At 42.2% G+C, this 27,930-nt stretch overlaps 1 protein-coding gene across 12 annotated transcripts in view; it reads right to left on the bottom strand.

Annotated features, from left to right (window-relative positions):
• Nucleotides 1–2,853: 2,853 nt before the first annotated feature.
• CDIN1 (CDAN1 interacting nuclease 1) overlaps nt 2,854–27,930 on the bottom strand; it is a 481,777-nt gene continuing 456,700 nt past the window's right edge. For 10 of the 12 annotated variants that reach the window (XM_073577871.1, XM_073577877.1, XM_073577878.1 and 7 more), the window contains one exon: nt 2,854–3,547. In XM_073577871.1, coding sequence (XP_073433972.1) covers nt 3,355–3,547 — 193 coding nt within the window. In that variant the 3' untranslated portion in view covers nt 2,854–3,354. The remainder of the gene's footprint in view (nt 3,548–27,930) is intronic. The other 2 variants (XM_073577875.1, XR_012232652.1) reach the window with 2 other exon arrangements.

The following is a 27,930-nucleotide window of genomic DNA, read 5'->3' as shown; positions in this document are numbered from 1 at the left end:
TCAGTATCAGCCATTTTCCAGATGGAGGGAAATTAACTTCTTTGCTTACGCAGTCACCTCTCTGTTCTTTTGCTTGCTTGATTGACTGTGGACACAAAAACTACTAAACATTTTAGTGTTCATAATCTCCTTGGCAGACACCCACATATTTGTTTTCCTGCTGACAGGATCTTGTGTTTCACAAGACCCAACTTCAAAATGAAAATCCCGAAGCAGGATTGACAACTTTCCATATCCCCGTTCTCCTAATCTTATACAATCTCATATTCGGATTTCCTTCGATTAGTCACTTCTTGCTTTTATTTAGTATCATACTTTTGCCTATCTAGCCAACACTACTGCTCCTATGTGCGGACCAGTACTGATAAAGCGTGGACTAACTGTCGGAAGGTCAAGGTGACAAACGGTCAACGTAGCATCAAAGTGGGTCAAACAAAGACCTATGGGTCATCTGGGGACACTAGCTGGATACTAAATGACAAGCAGTTTCTAAAATGATACAAAATCGATACAAAAGTATTCCTATCAGATTGACAATAGTTTTGTGCCCCACCCTGCACTTATCGATAAGACTATGCACTTTATGATAAGACTATGCTCTTTATGATAAAAAGATGAGAGGGGTTTTAGAAGAGACATCCTTTTCCATACAGTTTGGACTTGAGAATAAGTCGCTGTACATATTTATCATACATTCAGACTAGTACTGATGAGGAGCAAAAAGTCCCGAACAGAACTATCTACAGATGGGTCCCTGGTTTGACTGGAATGGGCTGCTATAAATGAGCAGGAACACAAGTTGGTATAAGTACAGTGTCTAGGAGCATGTTCACACTGTGGCCATTTAACAGACAAAACAAGCATAAACCCTGTAGTATGTAAATAGTAATAGTACATGTAGTTAACAGGGTACTTAGTTAACACAATTTTGATGAAAATAAAAGTATAAAAGCCATCCCACCACGACAAGGTGAACCCAATTGGGATAGTCCTACATATAAAAACTCACATTGTGTCAACTGACCTCAATATAGATGGGGGCAGAGCAGGACAGGAGCCCGACTGTTCAGACACCTGCTCATTTACATATTCACTTACTACAGTATTAAGTATACGCTCATTTTATTTTTATCTTAGGTTTTGGAACGGGCTACGTTGCATATTTTTTGCCTATGATGCATTGTCTTGAAAATAAGTCTCTATACATTGTTATCAAACAACATTCAGCCTACCAGTACTGATGAGGAGTAAAAACCTCCAAACAGTGCTATCCACAGTTGGATCTCTGGTTTGGCTGTAATGGGCTACTTGTTTTTTTTCCCATGATGTATTGCCGTAAAAATAAGTGTCCGCAGTTGAGAATCTTCAATGAGAGGGTACCACATTAAGCATTGACTAAAGTTGCAGATGTAGGAGGCTTCTGTTTGAGGCTATCAGTGGGAATATTTTAATGTCCTAAACACAATGTGAACGGAGCCTTAGTACTGGAGCACTTCTTATAATTTGGAGGTTCATTATTTAATAATATATTAAATGTCAAATATTAAGATGGCTGGATGCCAATGGCACAGCTAGGTCTAGGGTGTCATCATTTGCAGTGGCATAACCATAGGGATCACAACAGTCAGTTACAACAAGGAACTGAAATCAGGTGGGGCACTGCTACAATTGCCTGCTACTGAAGTCACTTGAGTATGTGTAGTTTTCAGTAGGTGAGGTTACACGAGCCCCAGGTACTACAGTGGTTTCATTCTTCACTTACTTCTTTGCACCTGGGATCAGATCTTCTTCCATTGTGGGCACCACACTAGGTCCTGATGACATTCAGTCACAGTTGAAGAGGAACCAACCCAGGAAAGGAGAGCGGGGGAACAGTAAAACATGTATAGGTCTAGTCTAAATCTAAAATTTATTTTGAGGTCTGAATACATTTTGGGGTTGGGGGACTAAATTATTTGATTGGTCTTGTTTGAAAACTACTATTATTTTGGGTCTGGACTGGGGTTTGAATTAATCATGCGGTCTGGACTGAGATCTGAATTTACCTTGAGCTGTACTGAGATCTTGGGGTGTGGATTTATTTTGGGGCGTTTTCTGGGGTATTGATTAATTTATAGGTGGAAATTAATTTGGGAGTCTGGAGTTATGAAAAAATCACTGAAAATGGGGACTTTAGAATCGTAGAATACGGATACAATTCTATTAGAAACCTAGGAAACTGTATTTACCGTAATCCGTTACATTATATAGTGTAGATGTATGAAAACTGATCAAACACGGGCGTCACATGGACGTAAAAAGCAGACACACAAATGAAAGTAGGATGAAAATTGTCGGTTTTCTGGAAGAAACTCAGGTAAGTTTTCATTCACTCATTTGTAAATCCAGAAAACTCGGACAATTTTCATGCAATTTTCAACCATGTGTCCATTTTTTTTTCTACATCCGCATGACGTCCATGTGCGATCCGTTTTCAAACATCTATAATAAAAAATGTACATAATCAAATCCAGTTTCCCATTACATGCCACATGGATGTTCTGTGTGAGATACGATTTTCTCTACGCACCAATAAACTTGAATGTGCGAGTCTCACCCGACATGTGCAAGAAAGTACTACACCCTGCGTGGATGGTCGGACCCAGAAAAAAATCGTTCATCTGAACAGCCCTATTGAGAAGCATGGGTCGGTATGATTTCCATTTATGATCAAAAATCTGACAGCGCTCGTCCGATTTACACGCTCATCTGCCTGAGCCCTAATACTGACAATTGGAGAAAAAAAAGGAGCAAACAATAGCGACATGAACCACATACACAGAACATTGTACAAGCTACTACCAACACATAATAGACATTTGAAAAGCTTTATTCACATAAAAAGTCATTTACTCTATTCTGAGCTTTTAGCCAGTATTAATATCTAGCATTATGATCAGCAGTAGAACCTTGGGGGAAACACAGACATCGTCTATTGGCAATCTTCTGCAGGATGTGTCACATATATTTCCTATACTCACCCTTTGTCATTTTCCTGGTGAATTACACACCCAATAACACGGCAAATATATCTGGAGAGTAATTACAGTAAGGGGCATCAGAAGAGCATTGGTTTCCTCTTGGCTCGGGGTCAAAGGCTGCAGGCGGAAGGAAGGCCAGTGAGTATGTCCGTGGAGCATTCGCAGAAGCAGAGGTGTCAGAGATAGTGCGTGGATTTTGGGTTGTAGCGTATGGAAGGAGGGCGGCTGGGAAGGAAGGTAAACAGATTGTCTGAGTGTTTGCATGAGAAGACAGCTCCATAACCTCATCCTGCGGTTCATCTGGAGTTCAGCATTGAAAACCTGTATGTAGATATTACAGAGTTTCCTGACTTTTCTCTGCCTTGCCCTCTCCGGTTTGCTGGCCTTGCTCTTCTTCCAGCGCCATGTAGCCATGTAGTGTTACGATATCAGAAGGAAAATCGTCCTTCAGCAGAATACCACGATCCCGTTGGCAGTCAAGCTCTTCAATAAACCCATACCAGTAGATGACCAACCCGGGTCCAAACCTGAAAAATACACGCATCACATTGGTGAGGATCTAGAGTCCTACCGAGGAGAACAAGCATCAAGTCTAATTGGAAAGATGACCATGCATGCAAGAAATACATGAGAATTATGATTATATTATATTACAATATTATACTCACTTATATAGAACCATCATATTCCACAGCGCTTTACAGACATCATCACTGTCCCCATTGGGGCTCACATTCTAGATTCCATATCAGTATGTCTTTGGAGTGTGGGAGGAAACTTGAGAACCCGGAGGAAACCCACACAAACACAGGGAGAACATATAAACTCCTTGCAGATGTTGTTCTTGGTGGGATTTGAACCCAGGACCCCAGCACTGCAAGGCTGCAGTGTTAACCACTTAGCCGCCATGCTACCCTATATATAATACAGTGCTAACCACTGAGCCACCATGCTGCCCTGCATATAGTGCAGTGCTAACCACTGAGCCACCGTGTTGCCCTATATATAGTACACTGCTAACCACAGAGCCACTCTGATGACCTATATATAGTACAGTGCTAACCACTGAGCCACCATGCTGCCTCCTTGTGTTTCCTCCCTCTACTAATGTACCTATACCCGACATTGCCATTTCTGTGTGGTTCCACTATTACTCCCCAGCAACATGCCCGCTGTCTTGGGGTCATACTTGACTCCGAGCTTTCCTTTGCCCCCCACATTTGATCACTGGCTCGCTCTTGTCATCTGCACCTCAAAAACATTTCTAGAATTCGACCTTTTCATACTTTTGACTCCGCAAAAACTCTTACTGTTTCTCTTATTCATTCTCGACTATTGTAACTCTCTTCTAATTGATCTCCCTCTTACCAAACTCTCCCCTCTCCAATCTGTCTTGAATGCTGCAGCAAGGATCATATTCCTCACCAATCGTTACACCGATGCCTCTACCTTTTGCCAGTCATTACACTGGCTACCCATCCACTCCAGAATTCAGTATAAACTTATTACCCTCACCCACAAAGCCCTCCATGGCTCAGCACCACCCTACATCTCCTCCCTTGTTTCAGTATACCACCCTACCCGTGCCCTCCATTCTGCTGATGACCTGAGGTTAGCATCTTCAATAGTCAGAACCTCCCACTCCCGTCTCCAAGACTTTACACGTGCTGCGCCAATACTTTGGAATGCACTTCCCAGGTCGATACGATTAGTCCCCAATCCCCACAATTTTAAGCGTGCCCTGAAAACGCATTTATTCAGACTGGCCTATCGCCTCAACACATTAACCTAATCTATCCCTATGTGGCACAGCCAAAAGTTTTACCATAACCAGGTTTCCCACATCATGTTCCCACATGCTTTATGCATCCATTAGCCCTCTGTGTCTGTACTGTTACACACTTAACATTATGGCTGGTGCATACAATCAGGGCAACTGTTACCACTCACCTTTCGTGTCTACCTCTTTCCTCATAGATTGTAAGCTTGCGAGCAGGGCCCTCAGTCCTCTTGGTATCTATTATGATCTATGTGATTATTGTTATGCTGTAATGTCTATTGTCTGTACAAATCCCCTCTGAAATGTAAAGTGCTGCGGAATATGTCGGCGCTATAGAAATAAAATGTATTATTATTATATATAGTATACTGCTAACCACAGAGCCACTGTGCTGCCCTATATATAGTGCAGTGCTAACCACAGAGCCACTGTGCTTCCCTATAGTACAGTGCTAACCACTGAGCCACCATGCTGCCCTATATATACTACAGTGCTAACCACTGAGCCACCATGCTGCCCTATATATAGTACAGTGCTAACCACTGAGCCACCATGCTGCCCTATATATAGTACAGTGCTAACCACTGATCCATGGCGCTGCTCTATATATATATATATATATATATATATATAGTAGTGTTTCCCACTGAGCCACCGTGCTGTCCTATATATAAGAGCAAGAGTAATATGTTTTCTTTTTTTTTCTTAAAACAGTCTTAAAATGAAAAACAGTTTTCAAATGTCCAGGCCCATTGTAAAGCACCAAACTGAGTTTGAAGCCTTTCCAAATAGAGAAATAAAAGGGCTGTCAGCCGCAATCTAATTTTAGTCACAGATCTGTGCCGATTTACTTTAAAAACAAATATATGAGATCTACGTATCAATATCATTCTGCATGTGCTACACAAGCTTGGCCGTCTGCCGGTGACTGCGTATCCATTCCGCCCGCTTTCAGATGGACAGATCCCTGGGGCAGCCTCAGGAAACAGCCCCCTGAACTATTTGGCCCTCGAGGAAGTTCAGACCTTCAGCCTAGGGTTCATAAACAAGTAATCACCATCAATCAGAGCGCTGCACTACACATCAGCCTCACCTCACTTACATAAACATACAAGCGGGTCGCCATAACCGGCCCCTCTCCCCTACCGAGAACACTCAGAGAATAGCCTACTCCGGCCTTCTCTGGGGCTCCATCACAGATTGTTCAGTTAGACTATTCTTGAGAAATTAGGCAATAAATCAGGTCTGATGGACGAGCAACACAATATAATTTTACCCACTTCTTCTGGTTCTCTTGACTTTGACAAAAATATAGACATTGTCATTATTGACATTATAACCCCTATTATTTATTATATTCTCTTATATGGCGCCATTTATTCTGCAGTACTTTACAGACATCATCACTGTCCCCCATTGGAGTGTGGGAAGAAACCGGAGAAAACCCACGCAAACACGGGGAGAACATACAGACTCCTTGCAGATGTCATTGTTGGTGGTATTTGAACTCAGGACCCCAGTTCTGCAACGCAACAGTGCTAACCACTGAGCCCCCATGTAGCCCTATATATTGTACAGTGCTAACCACGAATCCACCATGCTGCCCTATATATAGTACAGTGCTAACCACTGAGTCACCTTGCTGACCTATTTATATATATATATAGTACAGTGCTAACCACTGAGATACCGTGCTGCCCTATATATAGTACAGCGCTAACAACTTAGCCACCGTGCTGCCCGATATATATAGTACAGTGTTAACAACTTAGCCACTGTGCTGCCCGATATATAGTACAGTGCTAAACACTGAGCCACCATGCTGCCCTATATATAGTGCAGTGCTAACCACTGAGCCACAGTGTTGCCCTATATATAGTGCAGTGCTAACCACTGAGCCACCATGTTGCCCTATATATAGTACACTGCTAATCAGAGCCACTGTGATGCCCTAAATATAGTACAGTGCTAACCACTGAGCCACCATGCTGCCTCCTTGTGTTTCCTCCCTCTACTAATGTACCTATCCCCGACATTGCCATTTCTGTGTGTGGTTCCACTATTACTCCCCAGCAACATGCCCGCTGTCTTGGGGTCATACTTGTCTCTGAGCTTTCCTTTGCCCCCCCACATTCGATCAGTGGCTCGCTCTTGTCATCTGCACCTCAAAAACATTTCTAGAATTCGACCTTTTCTTACTTTTGACTCTGCAAAAACTCTTACTGTTTCTCTTATTCATTCTCGTCTCGACTATTGTAACTCTCTTCTAATCGGTCTCCCTCTTACCAAACTCTCCCCTCTCCAATCTGTCTTGAATGCTGCAGCCAGGATCATATTCCTCACCAATCGTTACACCGATGCCTCTACCTTGTGCCAGTCATTACACTGGCTACCCATCCACTCCAGAATTCAGTATAAACTTATTACCCTCACCCACAAAGCCCTCCATGGCTCAGCACCACCCTACATCTCCTCCCTTGTTTCAGTCCTGAGTTCAAGGAGCTTCATTACTGGAAGCAGCAGTGCTATCCACTGAGCCACCGTGTTGCCCTATATATAGTACAGTGATATCCTATGTGGCACAGCCAAAAGTTTTTTACCATAACCAGGTTCCCCGCATCATGTTCCCACATGCTTTATGCATCCATTAGCCCACTGCATCTGTACTCTTACACTTAACATTATGGCTGGTCCATACAATCAGGGCAACTGTTACCACCCACCTTTCATGTCTCCCTCTTTTCCTCATAGACTGTAAGCTTGCGAGCAGGGCCCTCATTCCTCTTGGTATCTGTTATGATCTATGTGATTATTGTTATGCTGTAATGTATAATGTCTGTACAAGTCCCCTCTGAAATGTAAAGGGCTGCAGAATATGTCAGCACTATAGAAATAAAATTTATTATTATTACCCACTGTGCAACCACCATCATCATGCCCAACATATTACAGTGCTACCCACTGAGCCACCGTGCTGCCCTATATATAGTACAGTGCTACCCACTGAGCCAACATGTTACCGTATATATAGTACAGTGTTACCCACTGAGCCACTCTGCTGCCCTATAGAGTACAGTGTTACCCACTGAGCCACCGTGCTGCACTATATATAGTGCAGTGCTACCCACTGAGCCACTATCATGTCCTATATATTACAGTGCTACCCACTGAGCCACCATGCTGCACTATATAGTACAGTGCTACTCACTGAGCTAACATGCTGCTGTGTATATAGTACAGTGCTACCCACTACATTGTATCACTGCTGTTGTGTCTACATGTAGTGGTTTTGTTCCTATTGTTGTACCCCATTGTATATCTTTTTTATGCCACACCCAGGACCTATTTTGGAAAACTTGAAAGTCCTGAGTTCATGGAGCTTCATCACTGGAAGCCAGCCCACCAAGCTTAGTATGAGCAAGGGGTCACCAGGTGATTTACGAGATCCTGCTGGGGGATCCTGCCAAAGGAAACACTGCGGGGGAAGATGCCTATTACACTGTGGACCGCTGAGTTCACTGCAATGTCATGTAACAGTTTATACGTGGATTTATGGCGGGGCTTTCAACATGGAGGAAAGTTACATTTCATAGCAATATTCTGTCTTTGTAAACTAATCAGAAATTAAACCCCCCAAACCTGAGCTGCCCGGGGCTTAACCTGTTCACTGCCTGTCACGTCCAAACCACAACAAATCATTTTCCGATATAAAAAAGGCCATATCATCTTACCAAGGAGTCATAATACGGTTACTATACAGAAACACGCGGGCCTAGAAACAGACATTCATATAATAAGGAAAAACGGGCGCACAAATCACAGAAAAGAAAAAAGAGAGATCATCGGATAAGAAAAAAAATGGCTTTGAAATATTTTAGGAATTTCTTAAACAATTAGATATTAGTTTATGAACTCAATTAATGGGAGGAAACGTTTCTTATAACTTAAATGCAAGTATTGTTGGCTAAAAATAATTTTTATAATTGGGTTTCATCAATTATTTTGAACAATTCCTTGGCCTCTATCTATTGCTGGCTGCAGAATGAGAGAACGGAGAATCTGTCAGTGAGTTCAGTCTGCGAAAGATTCTAACATAAGGGAAACAAACAGTGTGTAAAAACAAAACAGTGCAAAATTTGTAATGAAACCAAATTGCAAAAATTATTTCTAGCCCCAAATATGTTAAACCAAAAAAAACTTTGTCCCCAGATGTAGAGAACCTGAACCTGTCGTCAGGTCAAAAGTGGCAAGAGTTTTCTTTTAGTTTATCTTTGTCACTTGGCTGAGTATTCAGGTTTTTTTTTTAAATTTGTTTATAAACTTAGTAGCAAAGGTATGGCTCTTTTTATGTGGAGCAGAGTTTTCCAAGAGGAACGTGCTTCAGGACCCTTTGGTGGGTTCTGTCCTGTAGTGCCTTTATTTTAATCTTTTTGGTCATTTCCTGGGCGCTTTTTTCATCAGTGCATTTTTTTTTTAGTGTTTTTCCATTGTTTTTGGGTCATCTTCTACTGTTTAATTTCTCTCCCTTCAACAATGAAGACACCACTAAGAGTTTCTGAAGGAACAATGCTGGGAAAACGCTCAACAACATGCCTGAGTATCTACTGAGACCAGGATGGGACTGGCCCATGGTAGAACAGGAGAATCCTCTGGTGGGCCTCTGTGGAGGAGTTGGGCACCACCCTTTTGGTACTGGTGGGTCCTTGGCATCCCAGTCCAACACTCAGACTTCCCATTGACTTGTAAACAATAAAGTGTGAAATATGAAGAATGGTCAGGTCACTTCTTTTAACCATTTTACGTCTTTTAAAGCACAAAGCAGTTAAAAGACGCTCAAAAGCCCGAACATATGCAAAGCAAGTGGTTATTACATAGCGATAGAGGTATTTTGAGCACTTTTTTTGCAGGTTTCAAAACCCTCGTGTGCACATACCCTTACAGAGCTTCATTACAAACCTCAAAGGCTACGAGCTGTGGTTTAGGATGTCTTTTGCCGGTCTGCCAAGATACAACAGCGTGCATGAAGTATGGAGTTGTTTTGCCCGACTGGCTCTTCTACCAGCTCACTAGAAAGGACTGCATTGTTCTATGATTTATCAATGTCAAGTTACAATACCAAAACGGAGAGTCACAATGACTAACCACACACAAAAGAATACAAGCAGTTGCTTACTCCAAGGTAGGGCCATCATTAATTCCTACACAAATTATTTGTGGTGGCGAGTGACAGCCAGCAGCTCCATGTAAGACTACTCCAGATGAGTGTGCATGTACGTAGAGTGCAGAAAAACAGCATGGGCCACCTTCTTAATAATGTATATTTCTCCCACGGATTGTGACCTTTTATAATGTAAAGGACAATAGAAAAGTGCCATCATAATAGAGAAATGTTAATATTATTTAGGCTTGAACTGGTCCACCAGGGACCCCGGTAGACCGCTGTGCAGGAATGGACTTCCCCACCCGTTACATGAGCTATAGTTGGCTCAATGCACCAAATTCATGATGGACAGACAAATGCAACATCTCATCACTCATTGAACAAAGTTCCCAATTTATGAAGGAATAAGCAGAGGTAAAATTGCGAATGTGGGTAATGTAGCTGAAAAGTGGCCCCCAGAGTCAATATTAGTGGTGGGCCTTTGGCACCCCAGTCCGACACTGATACAAGAGTATATAAGAATCAGAAATATTCAATAACTGTTGAAAAGTAAAGCTGACCTTAATAATAATAATAATACATTTTATTTCTATAGCGCCGACATATTCCGCAGCACTTTACATTTCAGAGGGAACTTGTACAGACGATAGACATTACAGCATAACAATAATCACATAGATCATAACAGATACCAAGAGGAAAGAGGGCCCTGCTCGCAAGCTTACAATCTATGAGGAAAAAGATAGACACGAAAGGTGAGTGGTAACAATTGCCCTGATTGTATGGACCAGCCATAATGTTAAGTGTAACAGTACAAACACAGAGGGCTAATGGATGCATAAAGCATGTGGGACCTTAAAGGGGTTTCTGAGACTTAAAGGGGTATTGCCATCTCAGTAAGTGATAGCATATTGCCATCACTAGTGGAGAGATGAGTGAAACAATTTTATATTACCGTAACTAAATTATTTTAATTTTCCCAAATTCACAGATTCAGAAGAATGCATATTTATGGGAACCCAATTTGCGTGATACATGAGAAACTTCTGGGTGTGTCAGTTAGGCAAGCAGAGTCCGCTGGGAGGAGCAAGGAAGGCAAAAGCACCTGGTCAGTGTGTGCATGCGCAGGCAGACCAAGGCAGCGTCAGTGCACACCCGCACACTCTCGCTGACTTTAGAGAGTGATCGCTGGAAATTAGAAGTGGAGAAAAACTCTTCAATATGCAAAACGAGGGAGGCGTAACGATGCACCAAACTCCTGGCCATGCCAACAGTGCCCCAAACCTCCAACATTTTCATACGAGTTAGAAGGGAATTTGTCAGGTGCAGTAGAAATAAGAGGTATGGCGTCAGTGGGATTTATAGAGGAGCCAAGGTTCCCACATCACAGCATAGCTTGCCTAAACTCCATATTTGCGTCACAGACTCCTCCTTTAAAGATACTGGTGTTGAATAAGCCGTGATGTAAATTTAGTCTCCGCAATCTACAAGTGCATCAAATTTATCAACAGCAAAGGACACTTTGTTACATTTGGAGAATATTAAGACTGTGTAGTCTAAGGGGTACCTCACACATAGCGAGATCGTTAACGAGATCGCTGAAACGTCACAGATTTTGTGACTCGCCAGCGATCTCGCTACGTGTGACACATAGCGGCGACCGACCCCTCTCTGCGATATCACTGATCGTGCTTGAATGTCCCAGGCCATTTTTTGATTGTTGGTGTCCGGCTGGCCAGCATGCATCGCTGTGTTTGACACCATAACAACGACGAGCAACCTCGTTGGCAACTCAGAACTCAGGGACGCAGGCGGGAGTCGTCAGAATAGCTGATGTGTGACAAGGTACCAACGACCGCCGTGGTCGTTATACGGATCGCCGTATCGTTGCTGCGTCGTTGAGTAGATCTGCCTGTTTGACAGCTTACTAGCGACCATGTAGCGACGCACCAGTGATCCTTACCAGGTCGTGTCGTTGTCGGGATTGCTGGTGCGTCGCTATGTGTAACGGTACCCTAAGTTTGGCCTATAGACAGTTTCAGTAAATGTCCTTTATTACAGACAGGAAAACTAATCGGTGTAAAAGAAATAAAAAATTGGAAATCATTAATGTTCCTAGGACAGATTATTTGTATAGTGCAATGTGTCACAAGATCTTGTTAAAAAAAAACCCAAAATAATAAAATAAAACCCCTAGGGGATTTATTGCAGGTGTCGGTAGTCCAACATCAAGGCACCTGTTCCGCTATAAAGAAACGGGTGTCAGGCCTCAGGTGTCGGAGGAGCTGCTGAAATGGAGACTGGAGTGTCAGCCACAAACCATTAGCTCTCAAACATCTCCTACTCTTAAACACCTCTTAATTTACGCACAAATTACACGGTGTGCATTTTAAGCCGCCGCTTGATTACAGTCTGTTGTGCTGCATGACAAATAGGTGGTAGGCCGTCTCCCCGTGTGCGGGTTTTCACTTTCTAAGGCATTGTGCCGGAGGAATGTGAAAAGTCGCCGATACATTACGGAGCGGGGAGGACTGAGCTCTGATTATACCTTCTCCGGAGAATTTCCTGCTGCACACTGCTGCTCTGAAAAGATGAGCGGCGCAGACTTGGCAACAATGCGGCTCTTTTGTCTGCACCAAAAAATGTTTTCAGGAGATGAAAAGGAGAAATTAGAAAAGGAGATGGGAGGGGAAAGCCTGTGCTCTTCCTTTTAAGAATGTTTACAACGCGATGGGTATAATATTCACCTTGTGACATGAATCACCTGGGATATCGAGTATCCGGCCTCAGGAGCCAGACATTGTTTCCTTAATAAGGAGCTGCGCTTAATGTGAAGTAACAGTATAATGTTGGGGCACAGACAGTCTCGTGTATTTCCCATTATTTCCTGATTCCCGCTGATGTAAACTTAGGAGGAAGCCTGTGAACAAGGCAACACCACATGGCGTGCCTATTTATTGGGCAAATGCCATTACGTCAGCATAAGACATTACAGCTGCGGTGATTGAGTTCTACAGAACCGTACAAACAAAAAGGACAACCCCGAAAACAAGTCAAAAGGGAAGTGGGGCTATAACTGGTATAACAAATACAGCACGTTCCAGATGATTGTTTAAAGAAGCCCTCCTCCTCCTGATCCCTTCAGAGTTTTTATCCTCTTAATATATTGCAGTCATCCTATTATAGAGCTCTGTGTACTTACAATTGCTCATTCTGCCTTTCTACCCATCTAATTCTTCTAATTTTTATGATCTATATAGAAACAGGAAGTCTCTTGTCCCTGAATATATCACTCCCCTCTTTATCTCCTGACCCAGCGATTCCCCTCTCCTCTCCCCGCCATACACTTTTGCAATGACTCAACTTGTGTAGTGAAAATTGACCTCCTGTTTCTACATAGAGCTTAAAAGTGTTCAGCAAGTCGATGTCATAGACCTAATGGAAAAGGGAATAATTAACTGATTAGAAAGGCAAAATGAGCAATTGTAAGTACATAGTGCTGTATAATATGATGACTGCAATATATTAGCCCATAAGTACTTTGATGGGAGGGTTTCTAATAAAAATAGGCACTCTCAATAAGTCCAAGGGAAATGCTTTTTTGCTATGCGTTTCAGTCTAGAAAAAGTCCTTAATAACCTGTCCTTGCTATCATTACAGAACAGACCTACAGATGACATGTATCGTGAAGTACCCGGCAACACTCAGTGGTTAGGGCTGTTCTCTTCTACCACCGGGGTCTGGAGTTTAAATCCAATCAAGAGCAATAACTAAACAGTTTGTATGTTCTTGTGTGGGTCTTCCTTGGATACTCAGCTTCCTCCCACACTCAAAGGAGAAGCACTGATTGGTTTAGATTTTGGGAGATGAGAAATTTAAGGAGGCCACATGCAAATTAGACTTGAAGTTCGTTGGGGTAATAAGATGCAGAAGAACTCCAAGCACATCGACATGCTCAATTATGCACTTACAGACCAATTCTTGCATGCGGCTTTAAAGTTTGCTTTCTTGTCTCAGCATATTGGATTACTTCAAACATGCATTATTTTGTATTGTTGTTCTAGGATCTATACAGCCAAACCACTATTGCCATTAGTAAAATTGCCCTGACAGATTCCCTTTACAAGGAGACTATCACCAGGTTTTTTTCTGCCTCATCTGAGAACAGCACAAGGTAGCGCAGAGACCCCGATTCCAACGATGTGTCACTTACTGGGCTGCTTGCTGTAGTTTTGATAAATTTACTGTTTTCTTTGCTGTAGATGTAGCAGTTCTCTTGAATGCTGAGCTCTGTATAACCCCACCACACCACTGATTGGCAGCTGTGTACACTGTGCATAAGCAGCCAATCAGTGTTGTGGGAGGGTTTATACAGAACTCACGAATATGGAGGACTCTGTAGAACCAGGTTTACTAGTTCTCTAGTGATAATCTCCTGCTGATAAAATAGTGATTTTATCAAAACTACAGCAAGGAGCCCAGCAAGTAACACAGCTGGAATCAGAGTCTCTGTCTCTACTTTGTGTTGGTCTCAAAACAGGTGTCAAAGACCTGGTGACAAATTCCATTTAAAATTTGAGCCTCATTGGTCAGAGAAATTCATTTAAATGTCCTTTGTACACTGCTGCACATTATATTGTTGCTATATCAGCAAAAGGACATACAAAACCTGGTAAGCACTGGGAAACCCTACTAAAGGTCTTTTCTCGGGATGGTGGCGTTAAACAGACAACTCCTCTATTTATTTTTTACATTCTAAGGATTCATTTAGAAATGTGTGAAAATTGGTCCGAGCATGGGCCACTAATGCTCCTACTAGCCAGTTTCATACTCCACACTGATGAGGGGCTAATACCCCGAAACAGCTGTCTGTGGATGGATACCATGTTTTGGCATAGGTGGCTTCCTTCATTGGAGACTGCCCTTCCCGTGGTTGTTCCTTCCTGGTGAAAGACCTGGCTAGTCATTGCTTGCGTTGAGAAACATGTGATGGTGTCTCCGCGGCTTCTGTTTTGCATGTTTTACATATTTCCCATAAGGGATGGGGGCAGTGCTCTAGAATCACTGCGTTGAGAAACACGTGATGGTGTCTCCGCAGTGTTGGATGTTGATCTCCATGAGGTCAAACATCCTCATTTTTCACAGTCTTCCACTAGGCATTGCTCCTACTAGCCAGTTTCCTACTCCACCCTGATGAGGGGCAAATACCCCGAAACAGCTGTCTGTGGATGGATACCATGTTTTGGCATAGGTGGCTTCCTTCATTGGAGACTGCCCTTCCCGTGGTTGTTCCTTCCCGGTGAAAGACCTGGCTACTCATTGCTTGCGTTGAGAAACATGTGATGGTGTCTCCGCGGCTTCTGTTTTGCACGTTTTACATATTTCCCATAAGGGATGGGGGTAGTGCTCTAGAATCACTGCGTTGAGAAACACGTGATGGTGTCTCCGCAGTGTTGGATGTTGATCTCCATGAGGTCAATCATCCTCATTTTTCACAGTCTTCCACTAGGCATTGCTCCTACTAGCCAGTTTCCTACTCCACACTGATGAGGGGCTAATACCCCGAAACAGCTGTCTGTGGATGGATACCATGTTTTGGCATAGGTGGCTTCCTTCATTGGAGACTGCCCTTCCCGTGGTTGTTCCTTCCTGGTGAAAGACCTGGCTAGTCATTGCTTGCGTTGAGAAACATGTGATGGTGTCTCCGCGGCTTCTGTTTTGCATGTTTTACATATTTCCCATAAGGGATGGGGGCAGTGCTCTAGAATCACTGCGTTGAGAAACACGTGATGGTGTCTCCGCAGTGTTGGATGTTGATCTCCATGAGGTCAATCATCCTCATTTTTCACTAATGAACGGACTGACCTCGGGCCTCCTGACCAAAGCGTGACCGCTTCATGTATTTCTATGAGGATATCACTTGGGTCGGAAGAGACCGCCATCCAGTCTGTGCATTGCGGATTGATCTCAGAATGATTCGCACAGACGTCTGAATAAGTCTTAACTCCAATGGTTGAAAAATAAGATCTGGTAATATTACATTTTCTCTAGTTCCGTGATGAATAGGTGGGTTATATTGAGAAAATATCATAAGTATATAATTACATTTTCTAAATTCCTCTGTAATTAAGCAACAACAAACATATTAATTATACAAGTAATGTAAAGGAGCCGGTGCAATTCCTTCCAAATCTGGGTGCACATCATTCTTTTTTACTGGACCCATCTTGTCTCTCTAAAGCCTTCTGTTGCCAAAACCATTTTTTTTGGCACAACCCTCAAAATGTGTGATTTTTAGGATTATTAGTATCTGAACTTACGGAATTTCCATGTTAGGGTTCATGCAAAAGGACAAAAGGATCGAATGTCTTTATGACATACGGAATGCCCGAAAACTATTGATCGCAGAAATAATTTTTAAAATTGTAGATTGCATCATAGCAGAAGATAAAATCAATCCGTCCCCACCCCCCAAAACAAAAAAAAATCAGAAAAGTAAAATATGACTTAAGTTTACAATTTCCCATCAAAAAAAGAGCAGATGTTACTGACTATATTATACTAAAGTGCAGCATCTGAAACGGTATTTTTCTGGATGAGAACCAGAGAAATGGCTCCAGGGACTGGATTTCGGGACTGTCATAAGTCTGGTCAACCCTCGGCTGTTCCTCAGCTGATTAACCAATGTTTATTTTTAGGGTTTGATTGGAAACAGGCCACACTGAGGCTGGTGCCCACTGATCTCTGGATAATCTTACATCGTCTCAAACATCTACAAATGCGGCTGCCTCCCTACAGCTGTTGATCTGGCCCAGATCATCTGCCGGGAGGTATGAGAACCCAAAAAGTAATATTATAGAAACCACAATATTACCTATATTATAATAAAATCATCCAGCAACAAAAACCTGAAAATAAGCACAAACATACAGTAAGATGGCACAGCACACCCTCGGTAGTAATTCGGTAGTGTGCCAAAACTCTTCCTTTCGAGTTGTCTGACGCGGTGTCATCAGATCTGTTATCAGTCTTATGTTACAAGTACATGGGGAAGAATTGCATCCAAGGAGCTGAACCAGTCTTGTTTGCTGATTACTATTTGGATGGCATCCCGTACCCGCCAGATTCATAGCAAATTCTACTGGAAAGTCAAGTATGTTAAAGCCTACAGAATACTCTTTCTACTGTATTGAAACCACAAAACAACCTCAGAAAGTCAAATCCAGTTTACACATACCTCCTAGAAATACTTGGGAGGATATACCTTGTGGTTACACAGTATCAGTTTTGTATGCTGGGTGAAGGCTTGAGGTTTCCCAGAGATTCGGCAAGCTGAGAAACCCTTTCAAGCCCTGTCCTGCTAATAAGACAAAGAAACAACTTTTTCGCAGCTTTGGAGACCACGTCTTTCCTCGGTGTATAAAAGTGAACTTGTTTTAAAGGAAAGAAAGAAAGGTCCCAGACCAGGTCATTAGCTACCGACTTGAACGTACTGGCTAGTTACAGCATGAAAATTCCTCTTCTTCCAGCAGACCTACATACACAGCACAACCCGTCCAAATGGTGCTCGGAGAGAAAACAGACTTGTGTCTCTCTTTGCCATATAATTGAAGATTATCCTAATCGTTATCGCCTAAGTGACATATAAAGAAGCACTTACTCTAACAGAATATATGCAAAAATATTTTGCTTTGTTCTTTGGAAATGGAAATGCATTGACAATAAGTGATTTGCTGAACCTAGTTACTACTGTTGCTGAAAAACTCCAGAACGTAATTTCAGAATAAATCTCCAAAATAGCAGTCCATTCTAAATGGCTTTCTTTTTATTCCATCTGAAGTCATGACACTAAACAGCTGAATTTGCCATCATCAGATCTGAAGTATTTCAAGTTTGTATTCAATTTTGTTGTGGGCTCAATTGGTGAGGTGGACTAAGCTGGACTAGAGGCACTGAGGCAGCAGAGCAGGACAGCAGGGTTGGTATGTGGGACAGTGAGGACCATCACAGCTGGTAATGCAGGACAGCAGGTGAAAGTTCTACGTGCAATAGAGATGAATGTGCACCTTAAGGGACCTTCAAAAAAAAAAAAAAGGTGAGATACTGTTTGTGAAAAGTCGGACAAGTGGCATGCGATTTTCATGTGAGTACAATGCAATTTATATAACCTAACATCCAACTGACATCCGAATGACATGTGAATGCAATCCGTATGCAATGCGATTTTAACATAACATGAGCTTTTACATAGAGTGATTCTCTATGTCTTTTAACCATGGTTTTCCAAGGAAATATTCATTAATACATACTATACATTTATTTTATTACTAAATAAATAATTTTCCCAAAAAATAGAGTGGGATCCCCTGAAATGTTATTAACCAGCAGAGGGAAAGCGGACAGCTGTTGGGAGATGTTTATACCTAGGAAAAGGTGTAATACCCATGGAGCTTCCCAGGCTATTAATATCAGCTCACAGCTGTATATTAAGTCTTTAGTGGTTAATAAAATGAAGACCCCCCCAAAAAAAAATTAAGTAGGTTTCCTATATAATTAATAAACAACAAAGGCTATGCAGAAAGCTGAGGGCCGATATTAATACGCTAGGAAGAAACCATGGATATTGGCCCCCTCCCAGGCAGAAACATCAGCTCTCAGCCACCACAGAAAAGTTGCATCCATAAGATGCACCAATTCTGGCATATAGCCTCGCTCTTCCCACTTGCCCTGGTGCACTGGAAGGTGGGGTGACAGTACTGGGGTTAATGTCAGCTGTGTATTGTCAGGTGACATCAAACCCAGGGCTTAGTAATGGAGAGGCGTCTAATAAGACGCCCCTATTACTAAGAAAAAAGGAAATCCCATCACTCACACGTGTTGATTTAATTTGCTTTATTCCACATCCCAGCAAAATGTTTCAGCTCATCCAGAGCCTGTGTCAATTAACAAAGGCTCAGGATGAGCTGAAACGTTTTGCTGGAATGTGGCATAAAGCAAATTAAATCAACACATGTGAGTTCCGGGATTTCCTTTTTTCTTGGATGAATCATTCCTTCCATGTGCACCACGATAACGACTGGAGTGCCGACTATTTTTCATTATCATATGCCCCTATTACTAACACCATAGTCATACGGCAAATAAAAATCATCCTGAATCAAGCCCTTTATTTGAAATAAAGATGTTTATTTAAAAATAGAAAAGAAAACTAATACTCACCTTTACGCCCAATCCACTGAAGCCAATGTCCCCTGTAAAAGAATTAAAATAATAAACAATAAACAATATCCCTCATCTGTCCCCGACATGAAGATAATCCTCCGATGCCCATGTCCTCTGTAAAAGAGTTTAAAAAAATAAACAACCATATTCCTCACCTCTGCGACGAGAAGATAATCCATTTTGTCCATAGACGATTCTAGCTCTGCTACATCTACTTGGCACGCTGAGCGCTGGCATGATGCGAGCGTTCAGCATGCCAGGCAGCACTAAAACTGCCTTGCAGTGATGAGAAAAAGGTGAGAGGAGTTCATATCCAATGAACTCTGTTCACCTCAATGACGTTAGTGAGAGTGTCGTGGGAAAGTTCTCATGGTGCCCGAGCTGACGTCATCAAGGTGAAAGAAGTTTATTGGCTCTGAACTCTGCTGACCTTTCTGATGGCACCGCGAGTGTAAGAACTTTCTCACAATTGCGGTGATGTCAGTGAGGTGAAAGGCGTTCTGAACTCCTGTCACCTTTTTCCCATCACCACTATAAAAAATATAGCTTGGCGCTCAAAAAACAAGCCTTCACACAGCTCCTGTGACTAACAAATAAAAAAAATTACAGGTTTCAGAAAATGGCCAAAAATTTTTTTTTTTAACAAAAATTTTCAATCTTTTTTTTTTACCACTAAAATCTATATAAAAAACCTTTACAAGTTTAGTACCGCCATACTCATACTGACAAAAGGATTATACTGCCAGGTAATTTATACCAAATAAAGAATGCTGTAAAACCAGCACCCCTCCCACACAAAAAATACAATGGCGTAATTGCCGTTTTTTCTTTTCATCATGATGATGGGCAATAAAAAACAAACCACAATTTATGGCTCTTGGAAAAAGGGGAGTAAAAATTAAAAAAAAAAAAAAGTGCAAAAAGGCAAAATTACCTGCTCATGAAAGGGTTAAAAAACCAAACATTGCAAATCTGTCTAAATTTCTTTGAAAGTGAATATGCAACTAGCTTTGTATTTAATAAATTATACAGTATTCTTATACAATAAGAAATAAAAGTTGGCAAACAAAACGTCAGTTCACACAGCTGATATTTTGCATACCAACTTTTCTTATTATATAAGAATATTGTATCACACCAGGAGGAAATCACATTTTTTTACGAACACATTTGGCTTTTATTATTTACCTTCTTTAAGTTGAGCTCAAATGTATCTATAATTGTCCCACAGTATTACTGAACCTTTCTCCCCTTCAAGAGGAGTCTTCCAGTGTCCTTAGGCTTTTTCCACATAGTAAACGTATGTTAGAGCACAAGGAGTAATTGGTCTGTCTTCCATTTCCAAGGCTTATTCCTCCAGGATTCAACCTTTTGCATGGTTCTGCTATGTTCCCTATGGCCTTCAGAGCAGAGATCAATCACTCACGCCTTCTGACAAGAATGTGATGGGATTAAAGGTTATTTACTTGGTAATCATCATGTGCACTAGCTCAAACATCAAACTAAAGGGATCATTTTTTCCCCTTCTTAATGTTAAAGTCCAGGTCGGTAGGGATGTTAAGGTGGCCCAGCAGTCTGTGCTGAATTCTGCTTGCTTTTATACTGCCCCGTACCAGAAGGCAGAAAATGCAGGATGGGGCATTGTGTCACTTACCCACATTCTTAATAAAATATTCAATAAACATGAACACTTAAGGAGTGACCCTCGGTTTAATAATCCTCCCCCCCATAAATCAATACTGCACATGAGAATATGAGACTTTGTAATATATCTTATCAGAGAACTCTCCTTCAGGTCTGATCATTCAAAATTCTAAATTAACGGGTAAAATCTGTCTTCATGGATTACAAATCTTACGTTACTGACATAAGAGACGGCAGTTGGTGCTCATAAAGTTCTATGGAGAGGGGTTGGGGAGGAGTTAGAGGAAGACACTGCTGGAAGTTCTCCTACGAAGACAGTTACATCTTAAGTTCTCAAATCGTCACACAATAAACGATATTTAAATCAAGTCTGCACCCATATGTAAATTATACCATCTATGTATTCATATAGGGGGCTTAGTCCCTATAAAAATCATACTTGTGGTCAGATTTTAAATATTTAGTTTTATATAAAAAGTTTTATTAGATATGCAATTGAGGGGGCTTAGATGCACCCTCGGCGTGGCCAAATACTTGGTACAATGGTTCTGCCCCTTCTATTACTATCCTATCCTCTGTCACTTCCTTTGTTATGATTGAAAGCTCTTAGAGCATTACTTCTATTGAATCTTCAGTCCTAAACACAGACACTGCAGGAGTCAAGAGCACCCACAGTGTCACTGTGTGCAGGTGCTCTATATTCCCCCTGTCCTGTCTGCATCGGCAGCTCGCTACACATAGGATCACGCAGCAGTGGGCGGCCGATGCCGACAGGAGAGATGATGCGCTTTGACACTGCAGGAGCTGATCACATGTGAGCAGGTTGCCGGACGCAGTAACGGACAGGAGGCAGAGCAAGGGTCAATGTTAGTTTTACTTGAACAGGGAGATACTCCACACAGAGTGGATAAGGGGTAAACAGGGGTATTGCAAATGATATTAGCACAAAGGGTGTGCAGGGTGAGATAACAATTGTAATAAGTAAAGCAGCCGTTCATTAAGGGTTAACTTATCGGTCTGACAGCTTTCTGACTGCAGAGTCCTAGGCTCAAACAGTGGCGCCAATGCAGTTAGCGTGTGATGAGTCCGGCGGCGTCCTAAAGGCGTTGATGATCCGGTTCCCGGCGGTAACGGTGAGTCCTTGATGTCTTGTACGGGGTCCAGGATTCGTTGTGCTGAGTAAAATGCAGTCTCCAACACTGCCAGAGCTTAACGTAGCTCGACAGATGTATGCGGGTGAGAAAGGGCACAGTTCACGGTGAGTCACCCGGTCCTTCTTAAGCGGCATGCACGCGGCACTTACTGGCCCGCAGCATTTGGCACCTTCAGTTGTGGGAGCCAACGGGCATTTGGCATGTCTCTGATCAGAATCTCTGTACGTGGACGCAGGGACTCTAGAGCGTGGGCATGCGCTGTCATGGTGCTAAGAGGAAGGAGCACCAAACTTCCCCTGCTGTGCGCTGTGTTCCCGCCAAGTCTCCCCGCTTTTTTGCACGTTCTGGCCTTTTTAGCTTAGCCACGCCCCCTGCTGTTGAGTGTGTAGGAATATGGTGATGGAGGGGTGCTGATCCAATAGGAATGGGGGTGACCCACTTCTTGGCCCTGACAGACACGAGACAGAGACAAGAGTTATATTCAACAGGTTCCGCTTTTATTGGCCGCCTTTCTGACGAGCAGCACAATACTTGACAGGAATTTTTCACTGTTCTCTTGCTCGCAGGCCCGAGTACCTTCACTTCTTAGTTTGTCACCGTCGTTGTGTCCTTAGTTGCTCTTCCCACCATAGCTGCCCTAGGCACATCCACCACGGCGTTTCACCCTTCAAAGTACACCGAACACTTGGTACTCACAGACCGTCTCTGTCCGCGACTACTGTCCTTTTGGGTCACCCCCCGTGACCGTCTCCACTGTCAGTTACTCTCTGTAGGTTTTTTCCACCTTCCTCCCTACAGCAGGTCCTCCTCTCTAGTGAGCTCCCTTGGCTGACTGGACTTTCCAGAACCTTCCCTGACCTCTTATACTCCCAGTAGCCCCGCCCACTATCACCTGACAGTTACCTTTGACCAATGGCAGTTACACAATCACCCCCTCCTATATTCCCAACTGCCCTCTAATGGTCAAACTGCCACATGACACCCTTTTCAGTATCTCTCTGTCTCTTACTACAGACAGACCTGTCCATCAGCTCGACCTCCCCACAAGTGCAAAGGTCGGTCCGGGTTTCTAAGCTTTCCACCCGGTCAATAAAGGTGACAGCCCCAACAGTTCCGGACCTGGCGCAAGAGAGGTACCCCCGGTCCAGTCCTTCTTACACACACACAGACTGCTATCTTTTAAATCAAAACTTCTCAATCATTTTCTTTTAGGGCCACACCAGCTGGAACGTGGTGATGTCTAGATTTAGCCCATGACAATTTATTTATTTTTGGGACTTGAACTTTGTCTCATGATCCCAAAAGAGCACTAAAATAAGCGCAGAATGAGTAAATGATGCTACGTAATCAACATTGGCTGCAGCCAATGCAAGATCACTGCCCAAACTGCCTCCCAACTGCCCTTCACCCACAACTGGTTAGTGTCAGAAGTGCGGCCAGCTGCACATTGTGAGAAGTATTTTGTAAGTAATGCCGCAATCTGAGGGTCAAGTTGACCATTAGTTTTACCATTATGCCTCCTCAGCATAGCCACCACATGCCATAGTGCTGTACAAAATACTTCATGATCGTATTAACCAGACCTGGGCAAAGTGCGACCCGGGGGCTACATCTGGCCCTTGGACCAAAATAGTTGAAAATACTGTCCAATGGGCTGCACCATGCAGCTGCCCTGCCTTCCCACGTCCCAATTTCACCACTATCTGCAGCCTCATGATGCAGATATCAGTGAAGACAATGGTGGAGGAGGGAGCCGCTAGCTCCTTCACCCACCAGTCAGTGTGTCTGGCTGAGGCAGAAGACACGATGATGTCACTACATTGCGCACAGTGCACACAGCAAAGATCGTAGCAGGGCGCCATGGGAACGGGAACGAGGCAAGTATGTGTCTTTATAAAAGGGGCTATGTGGTGGCTCACATTGTACTTAAGGGGGGCTAAGTGATCACTAATACGGTATATAGGGGGCTATCTTAGCATATTTAGCATATTTAATTGTGCTCAATATTAAGTGATACAATTAATATAAAAAAAATTCTAAATAATATGTTAATATTAATATTGAGCAAAATTAATTTCAGTCTATTGGTTCGGACCGCCACAACAGTGAAGGTCTCTCATGTGGCCCCTTGGGAAAATTAATTGCCCACCACTGGTATTAACCATCATTCTGTGCACATGGAAGTCTGGCCTGTCTTGACATGTCCAGTCAACTTACATGTAGCTAGCCAATTGGTGGTTTTTAATGGCCGCCATCAGCTAGTATGAATGCACCCTAAGACAATGTGTGATATTGTTTGTTGTTATGCTGCATACTTAAAGCTATCATGTGAAATGTTAGGTTAGGTTCAGATTTGCGGATGTCAGAGCTGCGGAGGGCTGCGTTGTTCCTCTGTGAAGCTCCGCCCAAAACGACGCATATGGACGCTTCTGCATACATCCGCATGGCCTGTGTACCCAATGTTACAGATAGGTACGCAGGTAGCATGCAAACGTAGGCGGAGATGAACGGAGGAGGTGTGGCAGTGGGCGGAGCTTCACAGAGGAAATACGCAGCCCTCCGCAGCTCTGGCATCCGCAAATCTGAAAATAGCCTTATCTGTCATTATGCTTGTAAGTCTATATTACTCTTTAATCATTACAATGCCCATAAAAATTATCACCCAACTTTGGAAATAAGAAATAGTTGCAGAACTTCCTCCCTTACTGTACTTAGTGTCAGTTATCACTGTAGACTTATGATTGTATTTACAGACTAGAATGCTCTCTACCATTGGGGAATGTGTTTTTAGAGCAAAGAGAACACAGAATTACTATAGATTTCCTCATTCCATATGTTCCTTTAAAATAAAGGGCTATTGCAAGCAACCGGAATGCTAATTTCCCCGCCATCTCAATATTATTGTATGCAAACTTGACTCCAAAGTGTGATCAGGAGTGTGTGGAAGAGCCTGAGCAAGTGAAGAAGACAGCCCAAGCCTCCAATGACTGTCTTCTCTGCTCATCCCTTTCTGGGTCCTGACATTAGTCTGTATAATAGAGTACGGCTTCTGTCAAATTAGGATGAGTTTGGGTCAAGCTCCAGCAACACATCACGGACATGTCCTACTTGGTAGCCCAGCATCTCTCTTTCTCCAAGTCTTGTCCTCCCCTATGCCATCTCTTCCTCATGCTCTATGACTTGTCTTGTCGTACAGCGCCCTACTTTCTACAGCTGTTGTTCTTAATTAAACTGTCGGGATTTAGTGTGCGTTGCTCGGGGGTAAATATGGTGGCGATTCTCAGATTCTATAAAACATCTGCTTCTCTCTAGGGGCAAACATGGAATGATATTTTCAATTGACAACATCAGTGCGCCACTTTTAATAAACCGAAAGTCCCACCGGGAGATTCACCAGCAACCAGTAGGCCAGTCCGAGCATGACTGTTATGGTTACAGAAAAACAGCACAAGAAGTATGTTGTTTGTATAAAGTCTACCATACATTTCACAGGCAGAAAAGGTCCAAAAAGATGTAGTGGGGAGGAACAAGGCCCAGAGAGGGATTCCCCGGCTTCTCAGTAAGCCAGTCCGGGCATGACTATTATGGTCAAACAAAAGCAGCACAAGAAGTATGTAGTTTGAATAAAGTCTACCATACAGTTCACAGGCAGAAATGGTCTAAAACGATGCAGTGAGGAGAAACAGGGACATGGTCTACATATGGTGATGATAGTAGGATTCTATATGTCATTTGCTTCTCTCTAGGAGTGGGAATGACAATTTTTAGTGACAGCATCAGTGTGCTGCTTTTGATAAAACTAAGGGTCCACGGGAATTCACCGCCTCCTTGGTAGGCCAATCTGAGCATGACTGTTACGGTCAAAGATAAATAGCACAAGAAGTATTTTGCTTGTAGAAAGTCTACCTTTCATAGGCCCAAACGCTTCAAGGAGATGCAATGGGGAGGCACAGGGGAGGGGTACCTAAGAATTTGAATAGCTCTATTGGTGGAAAAAATGATAAATACATATTGACTCTGTAACCATGCAAATAAAGAAATAGACTGTGAAAGAAAAGACTGCCCAAAACATACTTAGATTAGTGTATGACATGGGGTACGATCAGGTTACAATTAGATTGACAGCCCCTCAACAGATGTTAATACGGACTTGCTTATTCGAAATATGTTCGGTCTAAACATACCTTGACAGTCTTGACCCACCATGTGGAAGGCAGCGCTTCCCAGATACTTGTTAAACTTCTTGACACTTAAATTAACATAATAAAGATAATAAAGATCTGTGGGTGTAAAGTTAACAACCTTCAGTGTCTATAGTACATTTCTGAATACAATCCATTTTTCTTTTCATGCTCTGTTCTATGCTGCTCATTATGAATAAATGTTACATAATTCCCTTAATAATAGCGTTGGAGGTGAGCGAATTAAAATTCAATTCAAATATTTTCCACATTTCCGCACATGATTTTTTACTATATATTTTGCACAATTCATTAAAATAGAAATACTTAAATCTATGCAAATATAATAAGTACAAAAATAACTCTGCTTGAATGTCAAGTTGTCTTAGCCCTTAGTAATTTCATGCTCACACACAAACAGCTTCTATACCTGACCATTGAAAACAATAAGTTTATGCATTTGTATCTATGGTAGAGCCATAGAAACTAATGCATTTGTATTTTATCCTAAGTCACTTGGCAAGGCTCGATAGAGAGTCGAAATTAACATTTAGGATTGCTACTACCTATAGGTGGCACTAGAGTTCTAGTCCTCTTTCTCTCTGAGGAGATAATTTGTATATTTAATTTCCCAGAGGAGCATTGAAAGGCTAAAAAGTCTCCTCACCTTGGCAGGTCAAGCTTGATATGTCACTCTCCGCAAGGAGAAACAATACCCATTGGATCCTAGTCAGAAGCTTCTCACTCAGCGAAACCAGATCTCACACTTTGCACTGACGAGGGGCAATACCCCGAAACACAGTATTTCCAAATTTAGATTATGGTTTGGCTTTTATTTAAAGTCATGTGGCAAGGCTCATTAAAGGATCAATATTGACTTTTAGGATTGCTAGTTCCAATAGCTAGCACTAGAGTTCTAGCCCTCTTCCTCTCCGAAGAGACAATTGGAATACGATAGGGCCAAAATTATGGTGTGTACAACACAACTAACCTTTTCCATCTGAATAATTTTTCCATCCCCTCCTTCCAAGAACCTTAACTTTTTTTTTTACATAGCTGGATGGGGCTTGTGTTTTTTAAGAAGAGTTGTAGTTTTGAGGAACATCAATCACTTTACCATACAATTTACTAGAAAATGGGGGGAAAAAAGCCCAAGTGCTGTAAAATTATGAAAAACCTCCACCACTGTGTTTTCCAGAGTTGTTTTTACCACGTTCAATAATGTGGTAAAAATGACCTTCCAAGTCAGTATCACTAACATTAGAGCAAATTTGCAAACGTTTCTTCATATTTAAGTAGTGAAAAATCTAAGATTTTTTTCTTGGAGTGTCTCTCCAGTTTTTCTGTAACATTTTAATTATTCCGTCGATGAAATTGTGTCAGGGCAAGTTTGCATAATGGTATACTTTGTTTTGATTGCTTTTTACTGTTTTTTGGAGGGGTAACTGAAAAAACTCAATTCTGGTGATTTTATTTTTTTTTTGCTCTACAGATCTTGCTGTAGGGCTTAAATAATTTTGTATTTTGATAGATGAGGACAGTATGGACACGGTGAAACCAAATGACTACTAATTTTAAAGCGTAACCAACTTTTTAATTTTTATTTTTTTTAACTGGGATATGTATGGTGAGTTGAAATTTTTTTTTAAAATAATCATTTATTTTGCAAATTTTTAAATAAATTTAAATAAAACGGACTTATATTGCCAAATATATAGGGAAAATGAATGGTCTTCTATCAAGCCCGGGCTGGTCTTCACAAAAATAG

This window comes from Dendrobates tinctorius, unplaced genomic scaffold (assembly GCF_039654945.1).
Source record: "Dendrobates tinctorius isolate UK_male_01 unplaced genomic scaffold, ASM3965494v1 ptg000057l, whole genome shotgun sequence".
NCBI lineage: Eukaryota > Metazoa > Chordata > Amphibia > Anura > Dendrobatidae > Dendrobates > Dendrobates tinctorius.
Note: the sequence above shows the minus strand (reverse complement) of the source record. Positions and strands in the feature narration are given on the sequence as shown.